This window comes from Pararge aegeria, chromosome 26, assembly GCF_905163445.1.
Source record: "Pararge aegeria chromosome 26, ilParAegt1.1, whole genome shotgun sequence".
In the NCBI taxonomy this organism is placed as follows: Eukaryota; Metazoa; Arthropoda; class Insecta; order Lepidoptera; family Nymphalidae; genus Pararge; species Pararge aegeria.
The window spans coordinates 6,817,480-6,843,189 of NC_053205.1; the positions used below are offsets into that span (position 1 = coordinate 6,817,480).

The 25,710-nt window shown below is 34.6% G+C and overlaps 2 protein-coding genes across 21 annotated transcripts in view; one reads left to right on the forward strand and one right to left on the reverse strand.

Moving 5' to 3' along the window:
• The window catches only part of LOC120635493 (zinc finger and SCAN domain-containing protein 31-like), a 117,004-nt gene extending 108,433 nt beyond the window's left edge, over positions 1-8,571 (reverse strand). For 4 of the 20 annotated variants that reach the window (XM_039906529.1, XM_039906519.1, XM_039906530.1 and 1 more), the window contains exons 1-4: positions 8,204-8,569; positions 5,522-5,672; positions 3,583-3,666; positions 3,144-3,203 (exon numbers count right to left, since the gene is read on the reverse strand). In XM_039906529.1, coding sequence (XP_039762463.1) covers positions 3,144-3,203; positions 3,583-3,666; positions 5,522-5,672; positions 8,204-8,350 — 442 coding nt within the window. In that variant the 5' untranslated portion in view covers positions 8,351-8,569. Of the gene's footprint in view, positions 1-3,143; positions 3,204-3,582; positions 3,667-5,521; positions 5,673-8,203 lie in introns of all 20 variants that reach the window. The other 16 variants (XM_039906532.1, XM_039906528.1, XM_039906522.1 and 13 more) reach the window with 8 other exon arrangements.
• A 530-nt stretch (positions 8,572-9,101) lies between these two features.
• On the forward strand, positions 9,102-24,242 carry LOC120635254 (zinc finger protein 33B-like). Its single transcript, XM_039906216.1, has 6 exons — positions 9,102-9,354; positions 9,813-9,948; positions 10,894-10,956; positions 12,946-13,035; positions 21,213-21,284; positions 22,626-24,242. Exons 1-6 carry the CDS (start codon positions 9,199-9,201, stop codon positions 23,804-23,806), a joined length of 1,698 nt encoding a protein of 565 aa, XP_039762150.1. The 5' UTR covers positions 9,102-9,198; the 3' UTR covers positions 23,807-24,242.
• Positions 24,243-25,710: the final 1,468 nt, after the last annotated feature.

Here is a 25,710-nt window from a genome sequence, read left to right on the forward strand (position 1 = left end):
TTTTTAAAACCAAGTAGAGGAAAAACAGCTGAAAGGCTTTACAATTCTACATCTTTTATCGGCGAAAATGTAAAAAATCTGGTAGCTTTTATTCACGCGTTCACTGGATGTGATACTACATCTGCTTTTTTTAAACAAGGCAAAGCTAAAATTATAAAATTATTAGAAAAAAATACAAGCTTAAATGAAGAAGCTTTAATTTTTAATAAAACAAATGCAACTGCAGAAGAAATTGAAAACGCTGGCAAAAAAATCATTGCAGCTATGTATGGCGGTACGAAATCTTGTAATTTACAATTAAATGAACTTAGATATTTATGTTTTAAAAGTAGCTCTACGAAGAAAGCTTTTAACTTAGCTATGCTTCCGCCAACTGAATTAGCTGCAAAGCAACATACGTTCAGGGCATACTATCAAGTGCAACAATGGCTCGGTAATTCGTTAGACCCGACACAGTGGGGTTGGAGTGTTAGAGATAATAAATTACAACCAACATATACAACTGACTTACTAGTCCCTGACAATATACTTCGGGACATCAGTTGTAAATGTACTAAAGGCTGCACAAAATCTTGCAGCTGTGTCAAACACGGATTACAATGTTCCGATTATTGCGCAGGATGCCACGGTCAAACATGTAAAAATTGCGAAAAAAATGTATTAGATAATATAGATATAGAAGATAGCAGCGATGTCGATGAGAGGGAAAATGATGTTCAATTCGATGTAGAAAGAAATATGTTAGATGAAGATTGCGTTTCCGACAACGAAGACAGCAACGACGAAATTCCGTGTAAAAAACAAAAATTAACGTAATAAATCAATTTTTTAATAAATAAATACTATAGTTTATGTAAATGTAATGGAAATGTCAATATTTTACAATTATTTATACCTTATCTTCTGTTATTCAATGTATTATAGTAATTCAATAACAATAAAATTAATTTATATCATTATTCCGCATAAATTTTTCAATTTAATACTATTTTACAAGGTACAATGTGTGCCCAATAATGATATCACGATTAGCATTAATTTTTAGCAACATTTAAAAATGCATGTTTATGAAAATCGAATACAGATTGTTTATTTATAAAAATTGATAAACGCAACTACGAAAATTGAATTTATCTCCTTCTTGTACCCCAGTTTAAAAAAAAAATGGTCAAAATCGGTGCAGTAGAAGCCGAGATAAGTCACCCTGAAGCGAGCGCGCCGATTTTGAAGCGCCCGTTTCAAGTTTCGCACTCTATCCCCACCCCTCCTACTTCCGGCCCGAGCGCGCCTCCGAGCGCGCACTACATTATGTTTATGCTAATTTTTGCGCGTGATGCACACATCCTATGTCATTTTTTAAAGCACATAGGAAAAGATCTCGGAAAAACCTATCGATTGGTATAAAATTTATTGTTACATCATTAACCGTTACGCCGCAAACCCTTCCCAACTTTGGAATGTAATATCTCAACATCTAACGGACCAAATTGGATGATTTTTTTTTTAAAAGAAGCGTCTCTCCGAGTACTATTTTTCCCTACCTTTCGATTTTTTCACACTCGCAAATCCCGCTTCACAGGCTTATTTATTTAAAAGCCAAAAATTTTCAACTTTTTAAAACCGCTCAAAAAGTTGTTAAAAATTGAAAAATGGTTAAGATAACAATTGCGTATGATAGTTTAAGGGTCCAAGAAGGTGTGAAAGCGGGGGCGCAAAAAAAGATTCATAACTTTGAGCCTGGCACAAAATTTTAAAAAAGGTCTTTTTTTCAAGGTAGCTTAATTAACAATAGAATTATGCAAAAACTATCAGCCCGATCGTAACCGCTCTTACGGCGTTCGATTTGTATTGGAACCAAGTACTTTTCTTGAAATTTATAGCGTGATTGAAGAATTTTTTCATTGTTCAATAAACAATTTAAAATGACCTTGTTTTTGACCTACTTTTTTCGCACTTTCGAGCATTTTGCAGCGAGAATTGCAAATTTATGGATATCGGACCAACTCTATCTTATAGGAAATTTCATAACGAACAAATTTATAAGTATACATTTTTTCTCTAAAATGCATATTTATCGAGATATACGCGATTGTTTCCGGAAAAAAACGCGATTTTTGCATTTTTTTTCAGTTTTTCGTTGTTTATGCAATTAGCACACCTTTTCAAGCTGGAGCACCCCGAGAAATGCAATACTTATACGATTCGCCAGCGATTTCAATGGTTATCTAAGTTACGTCAAGACTTTCCCATCCCAACCTGTAACCCTCCTGGCCTAATATGCATTTTAAATTTTATAAAATTGATAATTCCTTAATTCCTCCTAGTGCAGGTAAAAACACTAATAAAAATTATAAAAATACAAAAAAAAGCAATGTGTCATCTCTTGTTTCAAACGTGTCTCATTGAATATGGACCTTTGAAAAAGTAGATCGAAACTACAACGTTTCCTACTAGATGGCGCTACAGTCGCTATAAGACTGATGTGAAAGGCATATACTAATTTCGACATCGTTGATAGGAGAGCCGTAGCTTAATTGGTGAAAGCGCTCAGGCCGCGATTGCCCGAGAGTCGCAGGTTCAAATCCTGTCGGTTCCGAAAATTTTTATATGCATTTTAAAATTTATAAAATTGATAATTCCTCCAAGTATTAACTAAAAATGGCATGCCACATTAAGACTCATCATAACAATCATCATCATATCAACCCACTACCGGCCCACTACCAGCCCACTACCAGCCCACTACAGGGCACGGGTGTCCTCCCACAATGAGAAGGTGTTAAGGCCGTAGTCCACCACGCTGGCTCAGTGCGGACTGGTGGACTCCACACACCTCTGAGAACATTATGTGGAACACTCAGGCACGCAGGTGTCCTCACCATATTTCCCTTCACCGTTGAAGCAAGTGATATTTTATTTGTAAACTTAGAAAAGTTAAGAGGTGCGTGCTGGGATTCGACCCGGACCCCCCCATCTTAGTAACTGTACTAAGATGACCCCAATTTCGATTTATTACTTTTCAACTGTAAGAAACGTTATAAATATTTTTTGATTTTTTTTTTTAATTTTCAGATCTGCTGTCGCCATACTGCACAACTACTTTTTCTACTATTGTCTTATGTCATTCTAAAGTTTTAACATACCGTCGTCATCGTCTCTGTCCATAAAGCTGTCGTCGTCGTCGTCTTCCTCCTTCTTTAAAACTGGAATAAGACAATTCATTTTATTAGCAGCTCACGTTAATATGGATTATTCCTATCTGCCCCCCTGCACTGTCTCCTAAGGGGGACAAATAGGAATAACAAGGGCGGTCTGACCCGTGCCCCCTACGAGGCAAATCAAACATTTTTTTCGGTCTGGCAGTTTACTTAGGGGTGGATACGTTCTTTTTTTTCGTTAACTTTATTGCGCAGTAAAAAATACAATGTACAAAAGGCGAACTTAATGCTTAAGCATTCTCTACTAGTCAACCTAAAATCTGTTTTGGACTCAGTATAAACCGAACCCCAGTAAAAAGATTCAAAATATATTAAATGTACAGAAACCTTCCAGTTAGTTTTATTATAAGTATAGATAGATTACCTATGGTTTCTATATCATCATCCGAATGGTTGTCATCTATGGACACTTCAAGTTCTTCTTTCACAACAGTTTCTGTGTTGAGACCTGAAAACAAAATAATAAGTTCGTTATAAGGACAGATCTGTTAGTCACACACAGCAGTGTGCACTTCATTGTTACAAAAGACAACAGTACGCTAACAAATACTTCAACCAACGTGTAAATGAAAAGCGAAATAATACTTCAGAGGTTTTAGAGGTACATTATTTACTGTCTCTGAGACTTATCTGTGAAAACGAAACGCTAATAGTTTTTCGAGTTCCATAGTTTTCACTGTAAAAAGTCAGATACAGCCCTAACATCACATACAATAGTAAAATCACTTTATTATGTACACGTCGCGTATTAAAGGTACTATGCGCGTGTCGGTCTTTTATCTTCAATAGGGTTGTCATAAGTAAACACACAAGTAGTTTGTATGGAAAAACAAATATTTTAATTTAATATTTTTCTCCTTATAAAATATATTTATGCACTCTTCAACAGTATTTCGTAATTCCGTTACACGTTGTATATACAATATTGTCAAAGCGTGGAATTTATTTTTATTGACTGCAAAATTGGCGTAGTGGGCAGCGACCGTGCTTTCTGTGTTCGAAGGTTAGGATTCCCACTACTGGAAAATGTCAAATCTGAAGATTTTATATAAATTATTCATAAAAAGTTCAGTCACCTTAGTACCCATAACACACGCTACGCTTACTTTGGGGCTAGATGGCCATGATGGGTGTATTGTCGTAGTATATATTTTGACGGCCAGTTGGCGCAGTGGGCATCGACCCTGCTTTCTGCGTCCAAGGCCGTGGGTTCGATTCCCACAACTGGAGATGTTTGTGTGATGAACATGAATGTTTCTCAGTGTCTGGGTGTTTATCTGTATATTATACGTATTTATGTGTATTATATTCATAAGAATATTCATCAGTCATCATAGTACCTATAACACAAGCTGCGCCTACTTTGGGGCTAGATGGCTAAGTGCGTATTATTGTAGTATATATATTTATTTATTGTAATTAATTCAAACTGAATATCTGCCAGCCATTTAAAGAAATAGGTTGAAATGCTGTGGGACTTGGATGATACTTTTGACGACCTCCCTGTTGCAATGATGTACACTGTGAATTGAAGTAGGAGGTCCCGGGTGCGATTCCCGGCAGAAGCAGTTTGGGAATTTATTTTTACTGAATTTTCACCGGTCAGGTTTGGTGCTTTTAGCCGTGGCTAGTTACCACCCTACCGACAAAGACGTGCCGCTAAGCGATTTAGTGTACAAACTGATTAGGGGGTATGACTAAGATACTCCTAAACAGGTTATCCCCCTACCATCTTAGACTGCATCATCACTTACCACTTACACTTACTTACTACCAGGTAAGATTGCAGGCAAGGGCTAACCTTAATGGGGCCATCCATAAAGTACGTCACACGAATTTTAGAACTTTTGAACCCCCCCCCCCCCCCCTCCTGATGTGACGTCACACATTTTTTAAATTTATGTATGTATTTAAAAATAATAGAGAGAAAACAGCTATTTTCATTTTTTACTTATTTTTATTAAATAATACTCTAATACAATCAAAATTTTTAATTCACATCCAAACTTTGCGTTTTAGTATTTTAAATTTTAACTTGTGACGTCACAAAAGTATTGACCCCCCCATGCCCCTTGTCACACGATGTCACACTTCGGTGATACCCTCCCTCCCCATTAACGTGTGACGTACTTTATGGATGGCCCAGTGGAATAAAAAAAAAACACTCAAAACCTTGTTGATGTCCATAACCAAACGTGTACACGCAACTTTTCATTGGTGAACCATGGCATGTTAAAGCATTTTACATACTTTGTTATTCTTACCAGTACTACTGAAATTTATTGTCTGAACTTTCAACGTACCTTGTATAGCGTTCTTGTAGTATAGCGTCATAAACCTCTGCTCACAGTCTTGTACTTGCTTCTTGAAGTTGCACGCATCCCTCAGCCGTGTTATGCACGCATTGCATATTGAGTATGTTATTGCGCATAGCTCGCCAGGGACTGGGGGTATCTGTGCCGATATTAATAAAGTTTAGTAATGACACTCCACCTTAATGTCTGATATATGATGAATGAATGAATGAACTAAATAAATATACTTTTATTGCACACCATAAAAAGTACATAGATAAGAAAAGAAAAGTATAACAAAACAACGTATACAATTGGGGGGCCTTATCGCTTCATAGCATTATCTTCCAGGCAACCAATGGCAAAGATAATAAACATAAACAGGTACAGACAATAGTTAGGTGGTGCATGTACACATATACCCATAAAAAAATATATACATATAATATAATAATAATAATAATAATAATAAAGCTTTATTTATTCCATCTAAATTTTCAATTTTCAATCCTTACTGTGTTTGTGATTGGTTATTTTGATTTTCAATAAACAACGTAATTATATATAAAATATAGTATATATACGTACATATATGTAGGTGGTACCCTCTCCTTTTTTTTATGAATAATTGTCAGATGGTAAGTCGTAAACGGCATGCAAGGAATAGATCCTTCGAAGTAGCAACCTGTGTCCATCAACCACAGGAATAGGTGCTAAGCCTGATCAATCATATCATCCCATTACCAGCCCACTATGGCCAAAGCACGGGTCTTCTCCCACTATGAAAAGTTTCTAGTAGCAGTAGAAGTAGAGCTTTTTGTAACAGAGCTTGCACAGAAACAAACTACTCCCACATTTATTATTTATAAATATTTCTGCAGACAAGGAGCATTTCTGCATTCCGGTCTGAAGAGTGTGGTTGCCATTGTTATTACAGGCACATGAGGATTACCGAAAGTGGTGATAGCGCAGTGGGTAAGACTTAAGACTTAGCTTTTTGGGTCCTGAGGTTGAATCACACATCAAAATTTGACGGCCGATTGGCGCAGTGGGCAGCGACCCTGCTTTCTGAGCCAAGGCCGTGGGTTCGATTCCCACAACTGGACAATGTTTGTGTGATGAACATGAATGTTTTTCAGTGTCTGGGTGTTTATCTATATATTATAAGTATTTATGTATGTTATTCATATAATTATTCATCAGTCATCTTAGTACCCATAACACAAGCTACGCTTACTTTGGGGCTAGATGGCGATGTGTGTATTGTCGTAGTATATTTATTTATTTTATTTATTTATTTAAATTATGCGTGTTATAAATGCTAAAACATTACTTGCTTCAACGTTGAAGGAAAACATCTTGAGGAAACCTGCATGCCTGAGAGTTCTCCATTATGTTTTCAAAGGCATGTGAAGTCCACCAATCTGCACTGGACCAGCGTGGTGGACTAAAATATGAAGTGGAGCAAAACATCGAGAGGAAACCTGCATGCCTGAGAGTTCACATAATGTTCTCAAAGGTGTGTGGAGTCCACCAATTGGGCCAGCTGGGCCAGAAAGGTGGACTATGACCTAAACCCATTCTCATTGTTGGTTGATGGAGGTCCTGTAGTGGCCCAATCATGGGTTGATATGATCATGATGTTGACAGATAGCTCAGACGCTTCACAATAGATTGTAACCGATGAATGTGATACCAGGGACCAGACGAAACCTAAGCCTGAGTATCACAATTCCTATGGGATATAGATTTGTTACTGTTCTTCACAGAGCAAGAGATCAACATATTTTACTGCTTAATTCAATTCCAAATTCAAATTCATTTATTTCAAGTAGGCCTACTTTATAAGCATTTTTGAAACGTCAAGTATGTATGCTTGTAGTGACTAGCACCGGTTTGGAAAGCAGATTCTACCAAGAAGAGCCGGCAAGAAATTCAGTAGTTGCTCTTTTCCAACATCAACATTTACAATCATTTTACTATCTTGCGGGAGATGAGCGCGAGGCTGGTTGCTTCCAATCTACCTTGTCATTGAGGAATTCATCAAATGTATAATAACCTCACTGTACTAGATGCGTTTTTACACATTTTTTAAATGTATGCATTGGTAGGTCAAGTATTTTCTTAGGAATTTCATTCTTACTTAATTCCATTCTTGTTTATGGCTTTTCGTGAGCCCCGACATAATGTTGGGCCAAGTGGTTCAGGGATCAGTGACTAACACAAGCACACATAAAAATTTCCGCAATAACAAACAAACTTCTTGGAAACATCTAGTATTATTATAAATTCAAAATTTCAAAAGTCAAATTGTTGACATAATTTTTATAAACTACATTCATAAGAGTAAATTAACTGTATTGATTTTCATAGTAATCGGATACAGAAGTTCCATTCAAATAAAGTTGTTTAGTATTTTCGGTAGCGTTGTACTAAGCAAATATCTACCTAAGTGAAAACAAACAACATTTATTAGATTTAGAATACTGCTGGATCTCGATAGAGCACCTCAACTAGAGCCACATATGAAATCCTACCAATACAAATATCCACTCTGCCTCAACCAATAATAAGAATCTTATGTTGTGAACTGTCGAAAGCCTAAGTGTACCGGTTATTGGGATAATATACCGGCCTTAAGAAACATATCATATATAAAGTTAAATAATTAACCTGTGCATTTATACTCACGTCAAGATCGAGGCATTCTCTAAGCATATCTGAATAAACTTCTTCTTTTTCCAAAAACGTACGCGGTTCGGCCAAGTTGTCGAAAGTGCCTTCGGCGTGACAGCACCGACAAAGGTCCTTTTCTATTTTCCAAGTTTTTGTCGCCATTGTAACACTAAATATAACTTAAAAACAATAAAGTAATCACTTATTTCTAACAAAAATTAAAACTTTCGCGTTATTTTTACAATAGCGTGCATCAGCCATATTGTTTTTGGTAGCGGGGCATTTTTTTTTATCATCCATTAGAATAATAAAATCTCCATAGACGTCAAAGACAATAGTTGTAGGTATTAAACTTTAGACAGATCAGTATGATGGATTATAAATAGGAAAAATCTGAGGGAAAAATAGATATTATGTATGTATAGAATCTATTGTGATAACGAACAAAACACTTTTGCTTGCCTACTAATGATGGCTTTATAGGACCTGATTATCAAACACTGAAGACATAGCGGTACGGTGGTATAACTTTGTCTTCTTTTGCCTACTGGTAAGTATAAGAGAGTTTAACGAATAAATAAAAAAGGAACCCCCTTCGCTTTTTGCTTTGGGAGTTTTTGCCTTTTTTCCATTGACTGACAATATAACAGAGATTTATAACCACCAAAGATTATCCCGCGCACTATTCAATAGCTATAAAAACATAGATACTTACAAAATATATAAGAAGATATTACATCAACAATGGAAGACATTTGAATTACCTTTATGCCTTGCAATCCAATAAAATAGCACTAACGACATGGCTGTACGGTGATATGCCGTTGCCTTCTCCCTACGAAATAATAAAGAAAAAGAATTGTTCCGTCAATGTCAACGTCAAACTTACGTCAAATTCAAAATGGAATTTTCTTCTCGGTGTTTTGTGTTTTCTTTTTCTAGTTAATTTTATTAATGTAAAGTTATGTTTATTACTAATTAAACTTAAGTTAGATAGTAAGTTTTTCAAGATGGACTCCGCGATAATGGTGGAATCTCTGCCTATATTCGGCACTTGCAGTTTGTGTCTCGTAGAAGGCGTCGTAAAGAGTATGCTAATCAAACAAATCACAGAAAATAAGACAGAATCTTATACTGATATGTTGCTTAAATGCTTTTCCATTGATGTAAGTAACCGCTTGATTACTCTTTGATCAATTATATAATTTAGTAACTCGTAAATGTTAAATCCATTAAAAACATCACAAAGTTTTCATCGCATATACATAAATTTTCATCAAAATCTGTTCTTTGTTTTTCGTGCGAATAGGTAACAGACCGACATATTTATTTTCGAATTAATATTAGTATAGATATGCCGTGATAGCCTTGTTATTTGAACTTGACCCATTTTGGGCAGACCAAGTTCGATCTCTAGTACGCACCTCAAACATTTCGGAGTTATGCGCGTTCTAAATTTATGCAATTAAATATCACTTGCTATAATTTTGAAGGAAATATTGCGAGTAAACCTACACGCGAGAGTTCTTCCTATTCTCATTCTGAGAATGGGAACGTGTCTCCAACACATTCCCTGTAGAAGGCCGGTACTGGTGAATTTTAATATGGATATCTGTTGTTGCAGATGGCTGCATTAGATTTAGATGATACAAAAAGACTAATATGCCACATGTGTATTAAACAGTTGGAGAGTTGTCTAGAGTTTAAAGAGCAGGTGGAAGTATCACTGAAAACTTTGGAGGAAACCATTCAATTTAAAAGTAAGTTATCATTGATCACTAAAAAAAAAATACCACAACAATACACACATCGCCATCTAGCCTCAAAGTAAGCGTAGCTTGTGTCGGCCGAATGTCGCAGTGGGCAGCGACCCTGCTTTCTGAGTCCAAGGTCGTAGGTTCGATTCCCACAACTGGAAAATGTTTGTGTGATGAATATGTGAAATGTTTTTCAGTGTCTGGGTGTTTATCTGTATATAATAAGTATTTATGTGAATTATATTCATAAAAAAATATTCATCAGCTATCTCAGTACCCACAACACAAGCTACGCTTACTTTGGGGCTAGATGACGATGTGTGTATTGTCGTAGTATATTTATTTATTTAGTATATTTATTTATTTATTTAGCCTGTGTTATGGGTGTTAAGACAACTGAGCAATGACAAATATACATAAACACCCAGACACTGAAAAACATTTTACTGTGGGAATCGAACTCACAGCCTTCGGCTCAGAAAGCAGGGTCGCTGCCCACTGCGCCAATCGAATGTCAAATGACTTGAAATATTTTTGATTTGGCAGCATTGTATTTCTCCGGTTAAAAAGTGTGCGTACTTATGTACACGTAAGTTATACTTCTTTAGCGTAACAAGATAAAAATCTTTCGCCTTATTCTACCTTTGTAGAAAAAACTACACTAACATTAGATAAAAGGTATTGTCTGAATTATTGAAAGTCAACTGTCAAAACTTTTTTAGAAAAACTAAAATGTTGACTATAGCTTCTACAGGCTTCATGGTGTCGGTTTTTTGTGACGGTGCGCGCGCATTGTAAAAATTTACTCTCACCATTTTTCCCAAACGCGCCAAAATAAGTATAACTTCAAAAAACCAACCAAACCGGGGACCAAAGCGGTATGAACGGTAGAGAAAAGGCATGCACCCAGTTTTAATGAATAATGAAACCTTCTTTTTTTAATTTCAGAAGCAGAACAGCAAATACACAATTGTGTTAAAGTCGAGGCAGCGTCTGATACAAAAATTCATGGTAATTATGATTTATTTATTAACTAGCTGCTGCCCGCGACTTCGTCTGCGTTTGATTTTGTTTTTGATGTGGCATTAAATTTAGTTGTAGATCTAAAAATAATAAAGTATTCAGTATCGCTAAGCCTTAAATGAGGGGTTTGCTGCTGTCCTCTGAGGAGTTCTGGGTTCTATCTCCAACCACAGTTTGGGCAAAATTAAACACATATTATAACCTCTATAGTACAAAGATAATTATTAAAATCGGTTATGATTTGTCGGAGTTATGGTGTAAAATCGTTCAACACTCATCCCCTCTCCTAAAAGAACAGAGCTTAATGTCGGGATAAAAAAGTATCCTATATTACTTCTAACTTCTAACTTTATAAACTTCTAAGAGCAACTGCTGAGTTTCTTGCCGGCTTCTTCTCGGTAGAATCTGCCTTCCGAACCGGTGGTAGAGTCACTACACACGGACAGACTTGACGTTTCAAAAGTGCTTGTATTAGGCCTACTTGAAATAAATGAATTTTGAATTTTGAATTTATAAGAGGAGGATTTCTGCCGATTTATGCAATTTTCCTGCTTTATACATACCTTGGTAGGAAACCCCAGTGAACGCCACAGCTTACTGTCGTTGCCATTGCTAACCTACCGGGAGCCACCCCGGGAGGTTAACAATGGCTTTATTTCATGAAAAGACCATATTTTATGTACATACAAATTATAAGTTTTAAGCGATTAAAATGTCGCTTGCTTCAGCAGTGAGGAAAGGTGCATGCCTGAAAGTTCTCCATAATGTTCTCCATGTAGCCCACCAATCCCCACTGGGCCAGTGTGGTGGACTACGGCCTTAACCCCTTCTCATTCCTCCCTCTTTGACAGCCGATTGGCGCAGTTTGCAGCAACCCTGCGTCCAGGGCCGTGGGTTCGATTCCCACAACTGGAAAATGTTTGTGTGATGAGCATGAATGTTTGTCAGTGTCTGGGTGTTTATATGTATATTCTAAGTATTTATGTATATTAATCATAAAAATATTCATCAGTTGTCTTAGTCCCCATAACACAAGCTACGCTTACTTTGGGGCTAGATGGCGGTGTGTGTATTGTCGTAGTATATTTATTTATTATTATTTATTCATTGTGGGAGAAGACCCGTACCGGTAGTGGGCCGGTAATGGGTTGATATCAGTGGCGTGCACTTCATACATGCACATAAGCACTGCCTATCCAAATTATTTTATATAACTCGTATTGGTGGGGAATTTTTCCATTAAATGTCATGGTCCTGCTTTACGCATACCAGGCCGAAGATCCTTTGCACGCTACTGGTGAATATGATGAAGCGCTAACGATATTAAACTTAGTGATAGGCGTCTTACCTTAACTTGAAGGTAATATCATATGTACAGGAGCTATGGTTATACGCTCGACCGAAACAATAGGAAGATCTTCCTCCGAGCGGGTGATCGTGCTCGAGGACCGAGGTCCGAACGTTCATTTTTGGAAGTTGTATATATAGGCTTCGTGAACGCTAGCGCGATGCAGGATTTTTTTGGCGCCATCTAGTTCTGTAATGTGGAGACTGCTACATCAAATATATATAAAATATTTATTAAAATGAATAAAAATATTTTTTACTTTAATTTTAATAAAGTACTTTTTAAATTTTGATAATACATTATGTTTTTACTTATGTGTACCTATTAAAAATAAACGTAAGAAAATTATCACAGGTTAGAAATTAAAGTTTATTCATCTAGTTCTGTAATGTGAGACTGCTACATCAAATATATTTAAAATACATATTAAAATGAATATAAATATTTAAGCCCATTTTTTTAAAACTTAATTTTTTACAAAGTATAAAAAGTTTTCATCATATTTTATAATTTAATTTTAATGTACTTTTTAAATTATGATTATATTTTGTTTTTACTTATGTGTATTAAAAATAAACGTAAGAAAATTATCACAGGTTAGAAATTCAAGCTTTTTTCTGCGATTTCAGATACCAGAAATAGATCTTTACGAGATGTGAAAAAAGAATTGGCGTCAGCGATCGGTCTGTCTAAAGACAATTATGTCGACAACGATTCAGGTGAGGAAATTTCTATTATAGATATCAAGTAATTCCAAATCTTTAGGTTTATCTAAGTTTATCTTAAATATATCATAATCGGAACATCTATAAAATTTAAGAATAAATGTGTCTGCAATAATTTAAACATAAAGTAAGAATAAACTTACTTAATACTAGTTACTAGGTTACATAAAATTCATAATTCGTACAATATCCGATATACCGATTATGGTATCGAATATGATATCGATTATTTTATCGATTATAATAGCGATTTTTATAGCGATTACAGTTATAGATTACGATTATCGATTTTTATATCGATTATAATTATCGATTTTAATATCGATTTTTTATCGGTTATAATATTGATTACAGTTATCGATTATAATATCGATTTTTATATCGATTATAGTTATCGATTTAGATATCGATTACAGTTCTCGATTATAGTTATCGATTACAGTTGTCCACCAAAAATTCACTCAAATCGGTCCAGCCGTTCAGGAGTTCAGTAGTTCAGTAGTTCTATATAAAGATTTATCGATAATATTCATATTGATTTTGATATCGATTATGATATCAATTTTTGTATCGTTATAAAAATCGATTTTAATATCGATAATTTATCGATTTTGATATCGATTACAGTTATCGATTATGATATCGATTTTTGTTTCGTTATAAAAATCGATTATGATATCGATTATTTATCGACTCTGATATCGATTATGATATTGATTACTGTTATCGATTTTTATATCGATTATAGTTATCGATTTTTTTTTCGATTATAATATCGATTACAGTTATCGATTACGATTATCGATTAGGTATCGATTTTTATACCGATTATGGTGTCGATTATGATATCGGTTATAATATTGATTACAGTTATCGATTATAGTTATCGATTTAGATATCGATTACAGTTCTCGATTATAGTTATGGATAACAGTTGTTGATTTTGATATCGATTACAGTTATCGATTATAATATCGATTTTTATATCGATTATAGTTATCGATTACATTATCGATTATGTATCGATTTTTATACCGATTATGGTGTCGATTATGATATCGGTTATAATATTGATTACAGTTATCGATTATAATATCGATTTTTATATCGATTATTTAGATATCTATTACAGTTCTCGATTATAATAGCGATTTTGATAACGATTACAGTTATAGATTACGATTATGGAATTTTACTATGGGGTAATGCTGCTGATATTGGCACTATTTTCGTGCTGCAGAAGAAGGCTGTTCGTACGATCTATAAAATGGGTCCGAGAGAGTCATTGAAAGATAAATTTAAAGATGTTAAAATAATCACACTCTATAGCCAGTACATATTTGAAAATTTAATGTATGTTCACAAAAATATATCAAAATTTAAAAGAAAATGTGACTGCAATAATTTGAACGTTAGAAGCAAAAATAAACTTGCAGTGCAGTACACTAGACTACACAAAATAAGCAATCATTTAAAGGAAATTGTATACAATTTTACAATATATTACCGGTTGATATCTTGGGGATGTCACTAAAGAAGTTCAAAGTTTGTATTAAAACTTTGAACTTCTATTATTAATATTGATTTGGATGTCGATTATGATATCGATTATTAATATTGATTTGGATGTCAATTATGATATCGATTATTTTATCGATTATAATATCGATTACAGTTATCTACTATAATATCGATTTTTTAAATCGAATATAGTTATCGATTTTGATATCGATTACAGTTATCGATTACGATTATCGATTATGTATCGATTTTTATACCGATTATGGTGTCGATTATGATATCTGTTATAATATTGATTACAGTTATCGATTATAATATCGATTATAATATCGATTATAATATCGATTTTTATATCGATTATAGTTATCGATTTAGATATCGATTACAGTTCTCGATTATGATATCGATTTTTGTATCGTTATAAAAAACGATTTTAGCGGACCCCAGCGTAATCTGTCGGGTTGATTTGTGAATCTAAACCATCCAGGGTGCCACCCAAACGCATACCAAAAATTCACTCAAATCGGTCCAGCCGTTCAGGAGTTCAGTAGTTCAGTAGTTCTATATAAAGATTTATCGATAATATTCATATTGATTTTGATATCGATTATGATATCAATTTTTGTATCGTTATAAAAATCGATTTTAATATCGATTATTAATCGATTTTGATATCGATTACAGTTATCGATTTTTGTTTCGTTATAAAAATCGATTATGATATCGATTATTTATCGACTCTGATATCGATTATGATATTGATTACTGTTATCGATTTTTATATCGATTATAGTTATCGATTTTTTTTTCGATTATAATATCGATTACAGTTATCGATTACGATTATCGATTAGGTATCGATTTTTATACCGATTATGGTGTCGATTATGATATCGGTTATAATATTGATTAAAGTTATCGATTATAGTTATCGATTTAGATATCGATTACAGTTCTCGATTATAGTTATGGATAACAGTTGTTGATTTTGATATCGATTACAGTTATCGATTATAATATCGATTTTTATATCGATTATAGTTATCGATTACGATTATCGATTATGTATCGATTTTTATACCGATTATGGTGTCGATTATGATATCGGTTATAATATTGATTACAGTTATCGATTATAATATCGATTTTTATATCGATTATTTAGATATCTATTACAGTTCTCGATTATAGTTATCGATTACAGTTGTCGATTTTGATATCGATTACAGTTATCGATTATGATGTCAATTTTTGTATCGTTATAAAAATCGATTTTAATATAGATTATTTATCGATTTTGATATGGATTACAGTTATCAATTTATGATATCGATTTTTGTATCGTTATAAAAATCGATTATGATATCGATTATTTATCGAATCTGATATCGATTATGATATTGATTACTGTTATCGATTTTTATATCGATTATAGTTATCGTTTTTTTTTTCGATTTGAATATCGATTACAGTTATCGATTATGTATCGATTTTTATACCGATTATGGTGTCGATTATGATATCGGTTATAATATTGATTACAGTTATCGATTATAATATCGATTTTTATATCGATTATAGTTATCGATTTAGATATCGATTACAGTTCTCGATTATAGTTATCGATTACAGTTGTCGATTTTGATCTCGATTACAGTTATCGATTATGATATCAATTTTTGTATCGTTATAAAAATCGATTTTATTATCGATTATTTATCGATTTTGATATCGATTACAGTTATCGATTATGATATCGATTTTTGTTTCGTTATAAAAATCGATTATTTATTGAATCTGATATCGATTATGATATTGATTACTGTTATCGATTTTTGAATCGTTTTTTTTTTTCGATTATAATTTCGATTACAGTTATCTATTATAATATCGATTTGTATATCGATTTTGATATCGATTATGGTGTCGATTATGATATCGGTTATAATATTGATTACAGTTATCGATTATAATATCGATTTTAATATCGATTATAGTTATCGATTTAGATATCGATTACAATTCTCGATTATAGTTATCGATTACAGTTGTTGATTTTGATATCGATTACAGTTATCGATTATGATATCGATTTTTGTATCGTTATAAAAAACGATTTTAATGTCGATTATTTATCGATTCTGATATCGATACTGATTTAGTTATCGATTACGATATCGATTATAATATCGATTATGATATCGATTACTATATCGATTATTATAGATATCGATTATATATCGATTTTTATACCGAATATCGATATTGATTTTGATATCGATTATGATATCGATTACAGTTATCGATTATAATAGCGATTTTTATAACGATTACAGTTATAGATTACGATTATGGAATTTTACTATGGGGTAATGCTGCTGATATTGGCACTATTTTCGTGCTGCAGAAGAAGGCTGTTCGTACGATCTATAAAATGGGTCCGAGAGAGTCATTGAAAGATAAATTTAAAGATGTTAAAATAATGACACTCTATAGCCAGTACATATTTGAAAATTTAATGTATGTTCACAAAAATATATCAAAATTTAAAAGAAAATGTGACTGCAATAATTTGAACGTTAGAAGCAAAAATAAACTTGCAGTGCAGTACACTAGACTACACAAAATAAGCAATCATTTAAAGGAAATTGTATACAATTTTACAATATATTACCGGTTGATATCTTGGGGATGTCACTAAAGAAGTTCAAAGTTTGTATTAAAACTTTGAACTTCTATTATTAATATTGATTTGGATGTCGATTATGATATCGATTATTAATATTGATTTGGATGTCAATTATGATATCGATTATAATATCGATTACAGTTATCTACTATAATATCGATTTTTTAAATCGAATATAGTTATCGATTTTGATATCGATTACAGTTATCGATTAGTCATCGATTATAGTTATCGATTACAGTTGTCGAATTTGATATCTATTAGAGTTATCGATTATGATATCGATTATGATATTGATTTTGATACATAATCGATAATCGCAATCGATAACTGTAATCGTTTTCAAAATCGCTATTGGGGATGTCACTAAAGAAGTTCAAAGTTTGTATTAAAACTTTGAACTTCTATTATTAATATTGATTTGGATGTCGATTATGATATCGATTATTAATATTGATTTCGATGTCAATTATGATATCGATTATAATATCGATTACAGTTATCTACTATAATATCGATTTTTTAAATCGAATATAGTTATCGATTTTGATATCGATTACAGTTATCGATTAGTCATCGATTATAGTTATCGATTACAGTTGTCGAATTTGATATCTATTAGAGTTATCGATTATGATATCGATTATGATATTGATTTTGATACATAATCGATAATCGCAATCGATAACTGTAATCGTTTTCAAAATCGCTATTATAATCGATAAAAAAATGATAACTGTAATCTACAGGGTGGGTCACGGGAATAGGGCCAATAACAAAAAGGCATAAATATGGATATTTTAGGAGTACAATAATTTTATTTACATTTTTTGGTTTAGAAATACAGTGTAAACTCTTTATAACGTTATCCTTTATAACGATAAACTCCCTATAACGTTGGAGTGAGCCCAAGTTGGTTGGTTTGCGTTAAAACTCACATATTGAAACACTCTTTATAGCGATACGCCATTCTCTATTACGAAGAAATGTGTTCATATTTATAGACAGTAAATATTATTATCGGTATTATTGTTTATGTTATGTTATCAGGTAACAAAAGACTTTGAAGCTCCGAAACATCCGAGGTCGGTCTAGCTTTTGTTATCCTTAATTGCCTTGTACACGTGCAGTATGACGCATTGTTTTCTCGGAAGTGATGGTCTTCGACCAAGCATACTGGGTACCTATCGTATTATCAGTCGTAAACCTACTTTGAAACTGTTAACATGGCCAGTAAACGGAAAGCGATTAGTGTTGACGAAAAAATTTGTGTGATACGTGCGATTGAAAAGGGAGAAAAGAAAAGTGACGTTGGAAGGCGTTTTGAACTAAGTCAATCCACTGTTGCTGTCTTGTTTTTTTTGTTCACTCCATATAACGATAACTCTCTATAACGACAAAAAATGCTCAGTCCCTCGAGTTTCGTTATAAAGAGTTTACACTGTATCTGCAATTTCAAGTTTTAAAAATTACATCGCGCATATGGTGTCCATCTTGTTCATAGCATGAAGCAAGTCGATCCATGAAGTTATCGTGAACGCGCTTCAACAATGGTTCATCAATTGATGCGATGTTTTCTCTTATTGCATTCTTAATTTCGTCCAAAGTTCGTGGTTTTGATTCATAAACTCGTGACTTGAGGTACCCCTAGAGGAAAAAGTCACAAACCGTCAAGTCAGGTGACCTTGGAGGCCACAGCACATCCCCAAAACGTGATACGAGGCGGCCAGGAAACATTTCGCGTAAGACGTTCATTGTAACAGTGGCAGTGTGAGGTGGTTCCATCTTGTTGAAACCAAATATCCAAATGATTGACAAGTGCCCTTCTTCTGCGCAGCTCGGGTCCCAAGAAGTTGTTAATCATGTCAATGTAACGGGCACTAGTGACTGTCACAGTGTTTCCTTGTTCTTCAAAGAAGAAGGGACCAATGATAAATGATTTTGAAACTGCACACCAAACGGTCACTTTGGGGCTATGCAATGGTCGTTCGTGCAGACCTTGAGGGTTCTCTGCAGCATAATAACGGCAGTTCTGCCTATTCACATAACCGTTGAGGTGAAAGTGTGCTTCATCACTCATCAAAAGCACCATGTCGTCATTCACCTCGAATAAAGTCAACATGTCTAATGCAAATTCCGAACGCTGACGGTAATCAGTAGGTTTCAGTTGCTGAACAATAGCCAACTTGTAAGGATGGAATTTCAACTCACGTTTGATGATACGACGAACAGAGGAACGATCAATCCGTAGGGCCTGAGCTTGTTTGCGCACCGAACGTCCTGGACTCTGAACAACAGCTGCTCTCACCCTCTCCACATACTCTGGAGTTGTAGCAGTACGAGTGGGGCCCGGTGGTTTTTTTTTCATAATGTTTCCAGTTGTTCTAAAAGCATTGACCCACCTCATAACGGTTTTCCGATTAGGAATAGCACCATGACGTTCAATGTTGAAGCGTTGTCTGAATGCACGCTGCGCCGCAACGACTGATTCATTGCTCCTCACAAATTCGTCGTATGCAAACACGCGGTGAACAACACAAACAAAAATCGATATCATCATCGATATATATACGACGATATAGTTATCGATTACGATATCGATATAGTTATCGATTACGATATCGATTATAATATCGATTAAGATATCGATCTAAATATCGATATCGATATCGATACTGATATAGTTATTGATTACTATATCTTTTGTGAAGTTAAGATATCGATATCGATTATAATAGCAATTAAGAAATCGATTACGATATTAATATTATTAATCGATAACTGTAATCGACAACTGTAATCGATGACTAATCGATAACTGTAATCGATATCAAAATCCATTTTTAAATCGATACAATAATCGATATCATAATCGATAACTGTAATCGATATCAAAATCGACAACTGTAATCGATAACTATAATCGACATCCAAATCGATATCGATAAACGGTATATAAATCGGTATATAATCGATATCGTAATCGCTAAAACTAATCGATATTTTAATTGTTATTTTAATCGATAACTATAATCGATATCCAAATCGATATCTATGTGATAATCGATAACTATATATTATAAATAACTATAACTATGATAACAGATTACTATAATCGATATAAAAATCCAAAGCATAATCGATTCCTAAAATCGATATCTTAGTTGATAGCTGTTATCGCGAAACACGCCAGTAAAGGTCTGTTTAATTATTTCGGAGATGTTTGAAAACCAAGTGTTAGTATATTTAATTATTTCAGCCGAGAGACAATGAATTTATAGGTACACTAAAACCTTCCTCATGAGTCACTCCGTCCAATAGTAAAAACTTTATGAAAATCCGATCGGTATTTTTTTTAGTTTTACGCGCCCTTACAGACACGGAGGGTGACTTTGTTTTATAATATCTCAGGATAAGGAGAACATTAATAATTATTATAAAAATTGGTTGCCTGTAAAGTCGGTATACGGGCGAAAGTTTTACGTGACAACGACTTTGAGTGGTAAAATAATTTTAATGTGAATATTCATTCGTATAGTAGGAAGAAGGATGAAATAATAGTAACAATTTAAAACATTTATTTATACAAAGAATTATATTTAAAACATTAATTTATACAAAGAATCTCGCACTGAATTTCATATTAACAAAATTTTATTTTTACCTTTACACATACATACGTATTTATATACAAATATACATACCATAACTTGCAATACATTTGCGTACAATGAAACAGCGTATACTACAAAGGGACGCGTGCCTTTCACTTTTTATGTCTGTCTCTCTCGCTCTTAGGCGGGCTAACCATGCCAGAGTGGAAGGGACGCGTGCCTCTCACTCGCTCTCATTGTGAGCGCATAACGTGAGCGGAGCGTAACGCAGTTTCTTGAAGTGTCACCCGGCAAACCAATTTATAAGACGTTGTCACGTCAATACGTATTTATATATTTTTTTACAGATAATGAACGATTAGTATTTTCAAATGTCAAACAAGAGTCTTTGGACGACAGTGATTTCGACGACCACACAAGTGCGTATAATTTTATTTTAGATATTTCCTCCCTATTGGAGAATTATATCATACATTTTATTTTAGATTTTATTTTTGATATTTCTCATCCTTGAAATACCTAATAAACGACTGAAGATTCTTTAAAATTTATTTTCACGATTGTAATAACTAATTTCGACGGCCGATTGGCGCAGTGGGCAGTGACCCCAAACCGTGGGTACGATTCCCACAACTGACAAATGATTGTGTGATGAAAATTTCAGTGTCAGTATGTTTATCTGTATTCTATAAGTATTTATAAAATATACAGCAGTCGTCTTAGTAGTGTTTATTGTCGTAGTATATTTATTTTATTTATTTATTTCTCGAGGAAGGTTGTTGATTGTGTAGCTGTACGCTGCGTTCCGTAGTTTACTCGGATGAAACCGAAGGGCACAGCTAGAAATAATAAAAAAATATGCAAAAAAAAAAAAACTATTCTTTGGTTTTTTTTTTGTTTTTACTCACGGACCAAGCATATGGCACACCTGATGGTAAGTGGAAAACCATCGCCAAACAAAACAACGCTTCGCTGGGCATGCAAGGAGCTCGTCGCAATATGCCGCTTTGTGCCTATTACACCGGCATCCACGCCCTTCAGACCGGAACACAGTATTGTAATAATGCTGCTTAGCGGCAGAAATAAGCATGTTGTTTATAGAGTAAGCGAAGCTTGTGTTATGGCTACTAATATAGCTGATGGAAAATCCCTACTAAAATTATAAATGTCAATGTGAGTTGGTTTCGCTTTCACGCAAAAGTTACTCAACCGATCCTAATGAAACTTTGTACACATATTCTTGGAAGTGTTAGAAGTAATATAGGATACTTTTTATCCCCACATTAAGCTCTGTTCCTTTGGGAGAGGGGATGAAAGTGTTTGACGATTTTACACCATAACTCCGACAAATTATAACCGATTTAAATAATTATTTTTGCACTATAGAGGTTATAATATGTGTTTAATTTTTCCCAAACTGTGGTTGGAGATAAAGGACAGAACTCCTCAATGGACAGCAGCAAAACCCTCATTTAGGGCTTAGCGATACTGAATATATTAATTTTTTTTAGAACTACATGTAAATTTAATTCCACATAAAAAAAACAAAATCATAAGCAGACGAAGTCGCGGGCAATAGCTAGTAGTTATATAATACATATAAATATCCAGACACTGAAAAACATTCATGTCTATCACACAAACATTTACCAATTGTGGGAATCTAGCCCCACGGCCTTGGACTTAGAAAGTAGGGTCGCTGCCCACTGCGCCAATCGGCGGTCGAAATTTAATTTAAATAAAGATAAGGCCTCTTTCAGTTCTCAACGATCTCATAATAAAGAAGGAGTTGGACGAGTACCGGCCACGGACCAGACAGAAAACCCGAAAGAAGACTTTGTCCACATCGAAAAAGAAAGTCTCATACTCAACCAAAAGGCAGGCGGACTTGAGCGACACGGAAAAGATGCTACAATCCGGCCTGTTCCCGTTCAAAATAAACAAGAATCAGATATATTCATGCGCGATATGCCCCGAGAAGTCCGCCATTCTGGACGACATAAAAACCCACATAATGGAGCATAACATATCAAACATATCGCTGGCGTTCAAAAAGATGCTTTCCTCGAACCTGCAAACGTTTTACAAGTCCTGTCAGAAGTTGCGCTGTAAAATATGCAAGACGGAGATACCCGATTACGACACCTTGAAACGTCATATAACATCGTGTGTTAACTCAAGTTCTAGATGGAACAATCTGCCATTCAAACTCGAGAAGGACCAGCTAGATTGCCCGATATGCAAGAAGACCTTCCTGAACTTCGTCAGTCTAAACACCCATATGAACGTGCATTACCCGAATCACATATGCGACAGCTGCGGCAAAGCATTCGCCTCGAAAGCCAGGTTACGGGGCCACATGCGTACCCACGAAATAGGCGATTTCCCCTGCAGATACTGCGACGCGGTTTTCGACAGGGTGACAAAAAGAGAGAACCACGTGTCGAAGGAGCATAAATCTGGCATTAGATACGCTTGCAAGCGATGCAATATATCGCTCACCTCGTTCTACGCGCGACAGAAGCATCTAGCTGAAGTACATAACGAGGAGTTGAAGAGGTACAAGTGCAAAGCGTGCACCCAGAGTTATATAACTCCGGGGCACCTGTCGAGTCACGTGAGGCGCGACCATTTGAACGAGAGAAACCACAAATGCAGCAAATGCGATCTCGCGTTCTACACGCGCAATTCCCTCAAAATGCACATGATAAAGCATGACGGTGAACGTATACACGCGTGTAATATATGCAATAAGTCGTACCAGAGGAAGAAAACTTTGAGGGAGCACATGAGGATACATACAAACGATAAGAGGTTTGTCTGTCCGGTCTGCGGGCGGGCTTTCACCCAGAAGTGCACGCTGAAAGGACATTTGAAGGTGCACGATAGGAAAGTGGATTTGGTGGACGAGAGAATCCCTCAGCCTTTGCATTCGATTTAGGATACCTTGAGACATTAATACAGCAGGCGTTTACGTAATACAAATCCATGAATTAGCTGAATTAGCTTTAATACGCGATTAATAGAAAAAAATAAGGAGTTATTTATTAGTTTTTATACTTAAAACAACACAGAAGGCTTGAAATTGTCCTCAAATGAGGATTCCAACATTTTGCCTCTGAATCAGTGATCTTCCAAATATGCTCTTAAGTGAGAATTCTTCGGAGTATGCTCCCTAAGTAGGATCTTCCAAAAGATGCTCCCAAATGAGAGATCTTCTAAAATATATTCTCAAATGAGAGATTTTGACGGCGCAACGGTGAGCGCTGTGAATTTAAGTAGGAGGTCCCGGATTCGATTTAGGCAGCGGCAGTTTGTGAATTATTTCAGAATTTTCTCTTGTCTGGTCTGGTCTGGTTACCACCCTACAGACAAAGACGTGCCGCTAAGCGATTTAGCGTTCCGGTGCGATGTTTCGTAGAAACCGATTAGGGGTATGACTACCATACTCCCTAACAGGTTAGCCCGCTATCATCTTAGACTGCGTCATCACTTACCACCAGGTGAGATTGCAGTCAAGGGCTAACTTGTTGTGGTATAAAAAAATATCTTCCAAATAATCTCCCAATTGAGACATCTTCAAATATATGCATATGAGTGATGACGCACACTCGCGTCGCCAACAGAAAGCGGGATATAGAAAATTATTTAGTGCAACAAATTAAGGAAGGTTATTAAAAAAAATCCTTTAAAACAAACGTCACAATGTATTATGTCGACTGCGCGTGAAAATAACCGCAAAGACTTTAAATCTGAAATTATACAAAAGTATTATTATAAGTTATTGTTTATTTGTATAATGTTTCTTACTTTTAAATCTGAATTTGAAAATGTGTTCTACGTTTTATTTGTGGATCTGTAGAGGGGTCGGCTCATTTTTGTTTATGTATACGTTACAATGGGGTCCGCCTTTTTGACTTTATTTCTATCCTACGACCAATGCCAAATATTTGAATCGATGGAAGACTTCATAAAATTTATTTACTGTGGCAGCAACTATTAGAAACCGAAACAACAAATTTTAACTAAAGTCAAAATGGCGGATTCTCTTATGTAGGTTTTGTTATACCTACAAATATTTAGCGCCAATAAAAAATAGGTTTATAAAACACATGTATACTGTGCGAAAGAGAAAGCACGACATCGGTTGCCTTTTATAAATCTATTCATAAAATAAGAAGTCATTCATGGTCTCCACGATACAGGCTACCTAGATTGGAGACTAGCAATTGATTGTTTAATCTTTTTGAAAATAAAGCTATTTTTGAAGTTATACTTCTTTTGGCGCGTTAGGGACAAATGGTGAGAGTAAATTATTACGATGCGCGCGCACACCGTCACAAAAAACCGACACCATGAAGTTAGCTACAGGCAACATTTTAGTTTTCCTAAAAAAGGTTTGACAGTTGACTTTCAATAATTCAAACAATACCTTTTTTCTATTGTTAGTGTCGTTTTTTCTGCAAACGTAAATTAAGACTAAAGATAAAATTTCAAAAGATTTTTATCTTGTCACGCCAAAGAAGTATAACTTCTCACGCCAGTTAAAGTACACATACGTTTTTTTTTTTTTTCTTTAATTGCGCAGTTTATTCCAACTCCATACAAAAATGAGCCTCGTTTATGTAATAGACGTTGCCATTACTAAAATTATTTTCATACGCAGTCTGTTTAAAACATATTTAATATTAAAACCCAATATAAAGCGAACTTAATTTAAACATTCACAATTATGCTATTATGTTTAGGTATTTAATGGCAACCTCTATGATCAAATCTTAAATGGATTTGTATAATGTGCAATAAAAAACTATTATTAAATTTTACAGAAAATAAAAAGTTTAA

Excerpts from the sequence above, each read along its gene's own strand:
- LOC120635254 (XM_039906216.1), top strand. The coding sequence starts at position 9,199 with ATGGACTCCGCGATAATGGTGGAATCTCTGCCTATATTCGGCACTTGC. Across the intron at positions 9,355-9,812 it reads TTAAATGCTTTTCCATTGAT|ATGGCTGCATTAGATTTAGA; the intron begins GTAAGTAACCGC and ends CTGTTGTTGCAG. Across the intron at positions 13,036-21,212 it reads TTATGTCGACAACGATTCAG|ATAATGAACGATTAGTATTT; the intron begins GTGAGGAAATTT and ends ATTTTTTTACAG.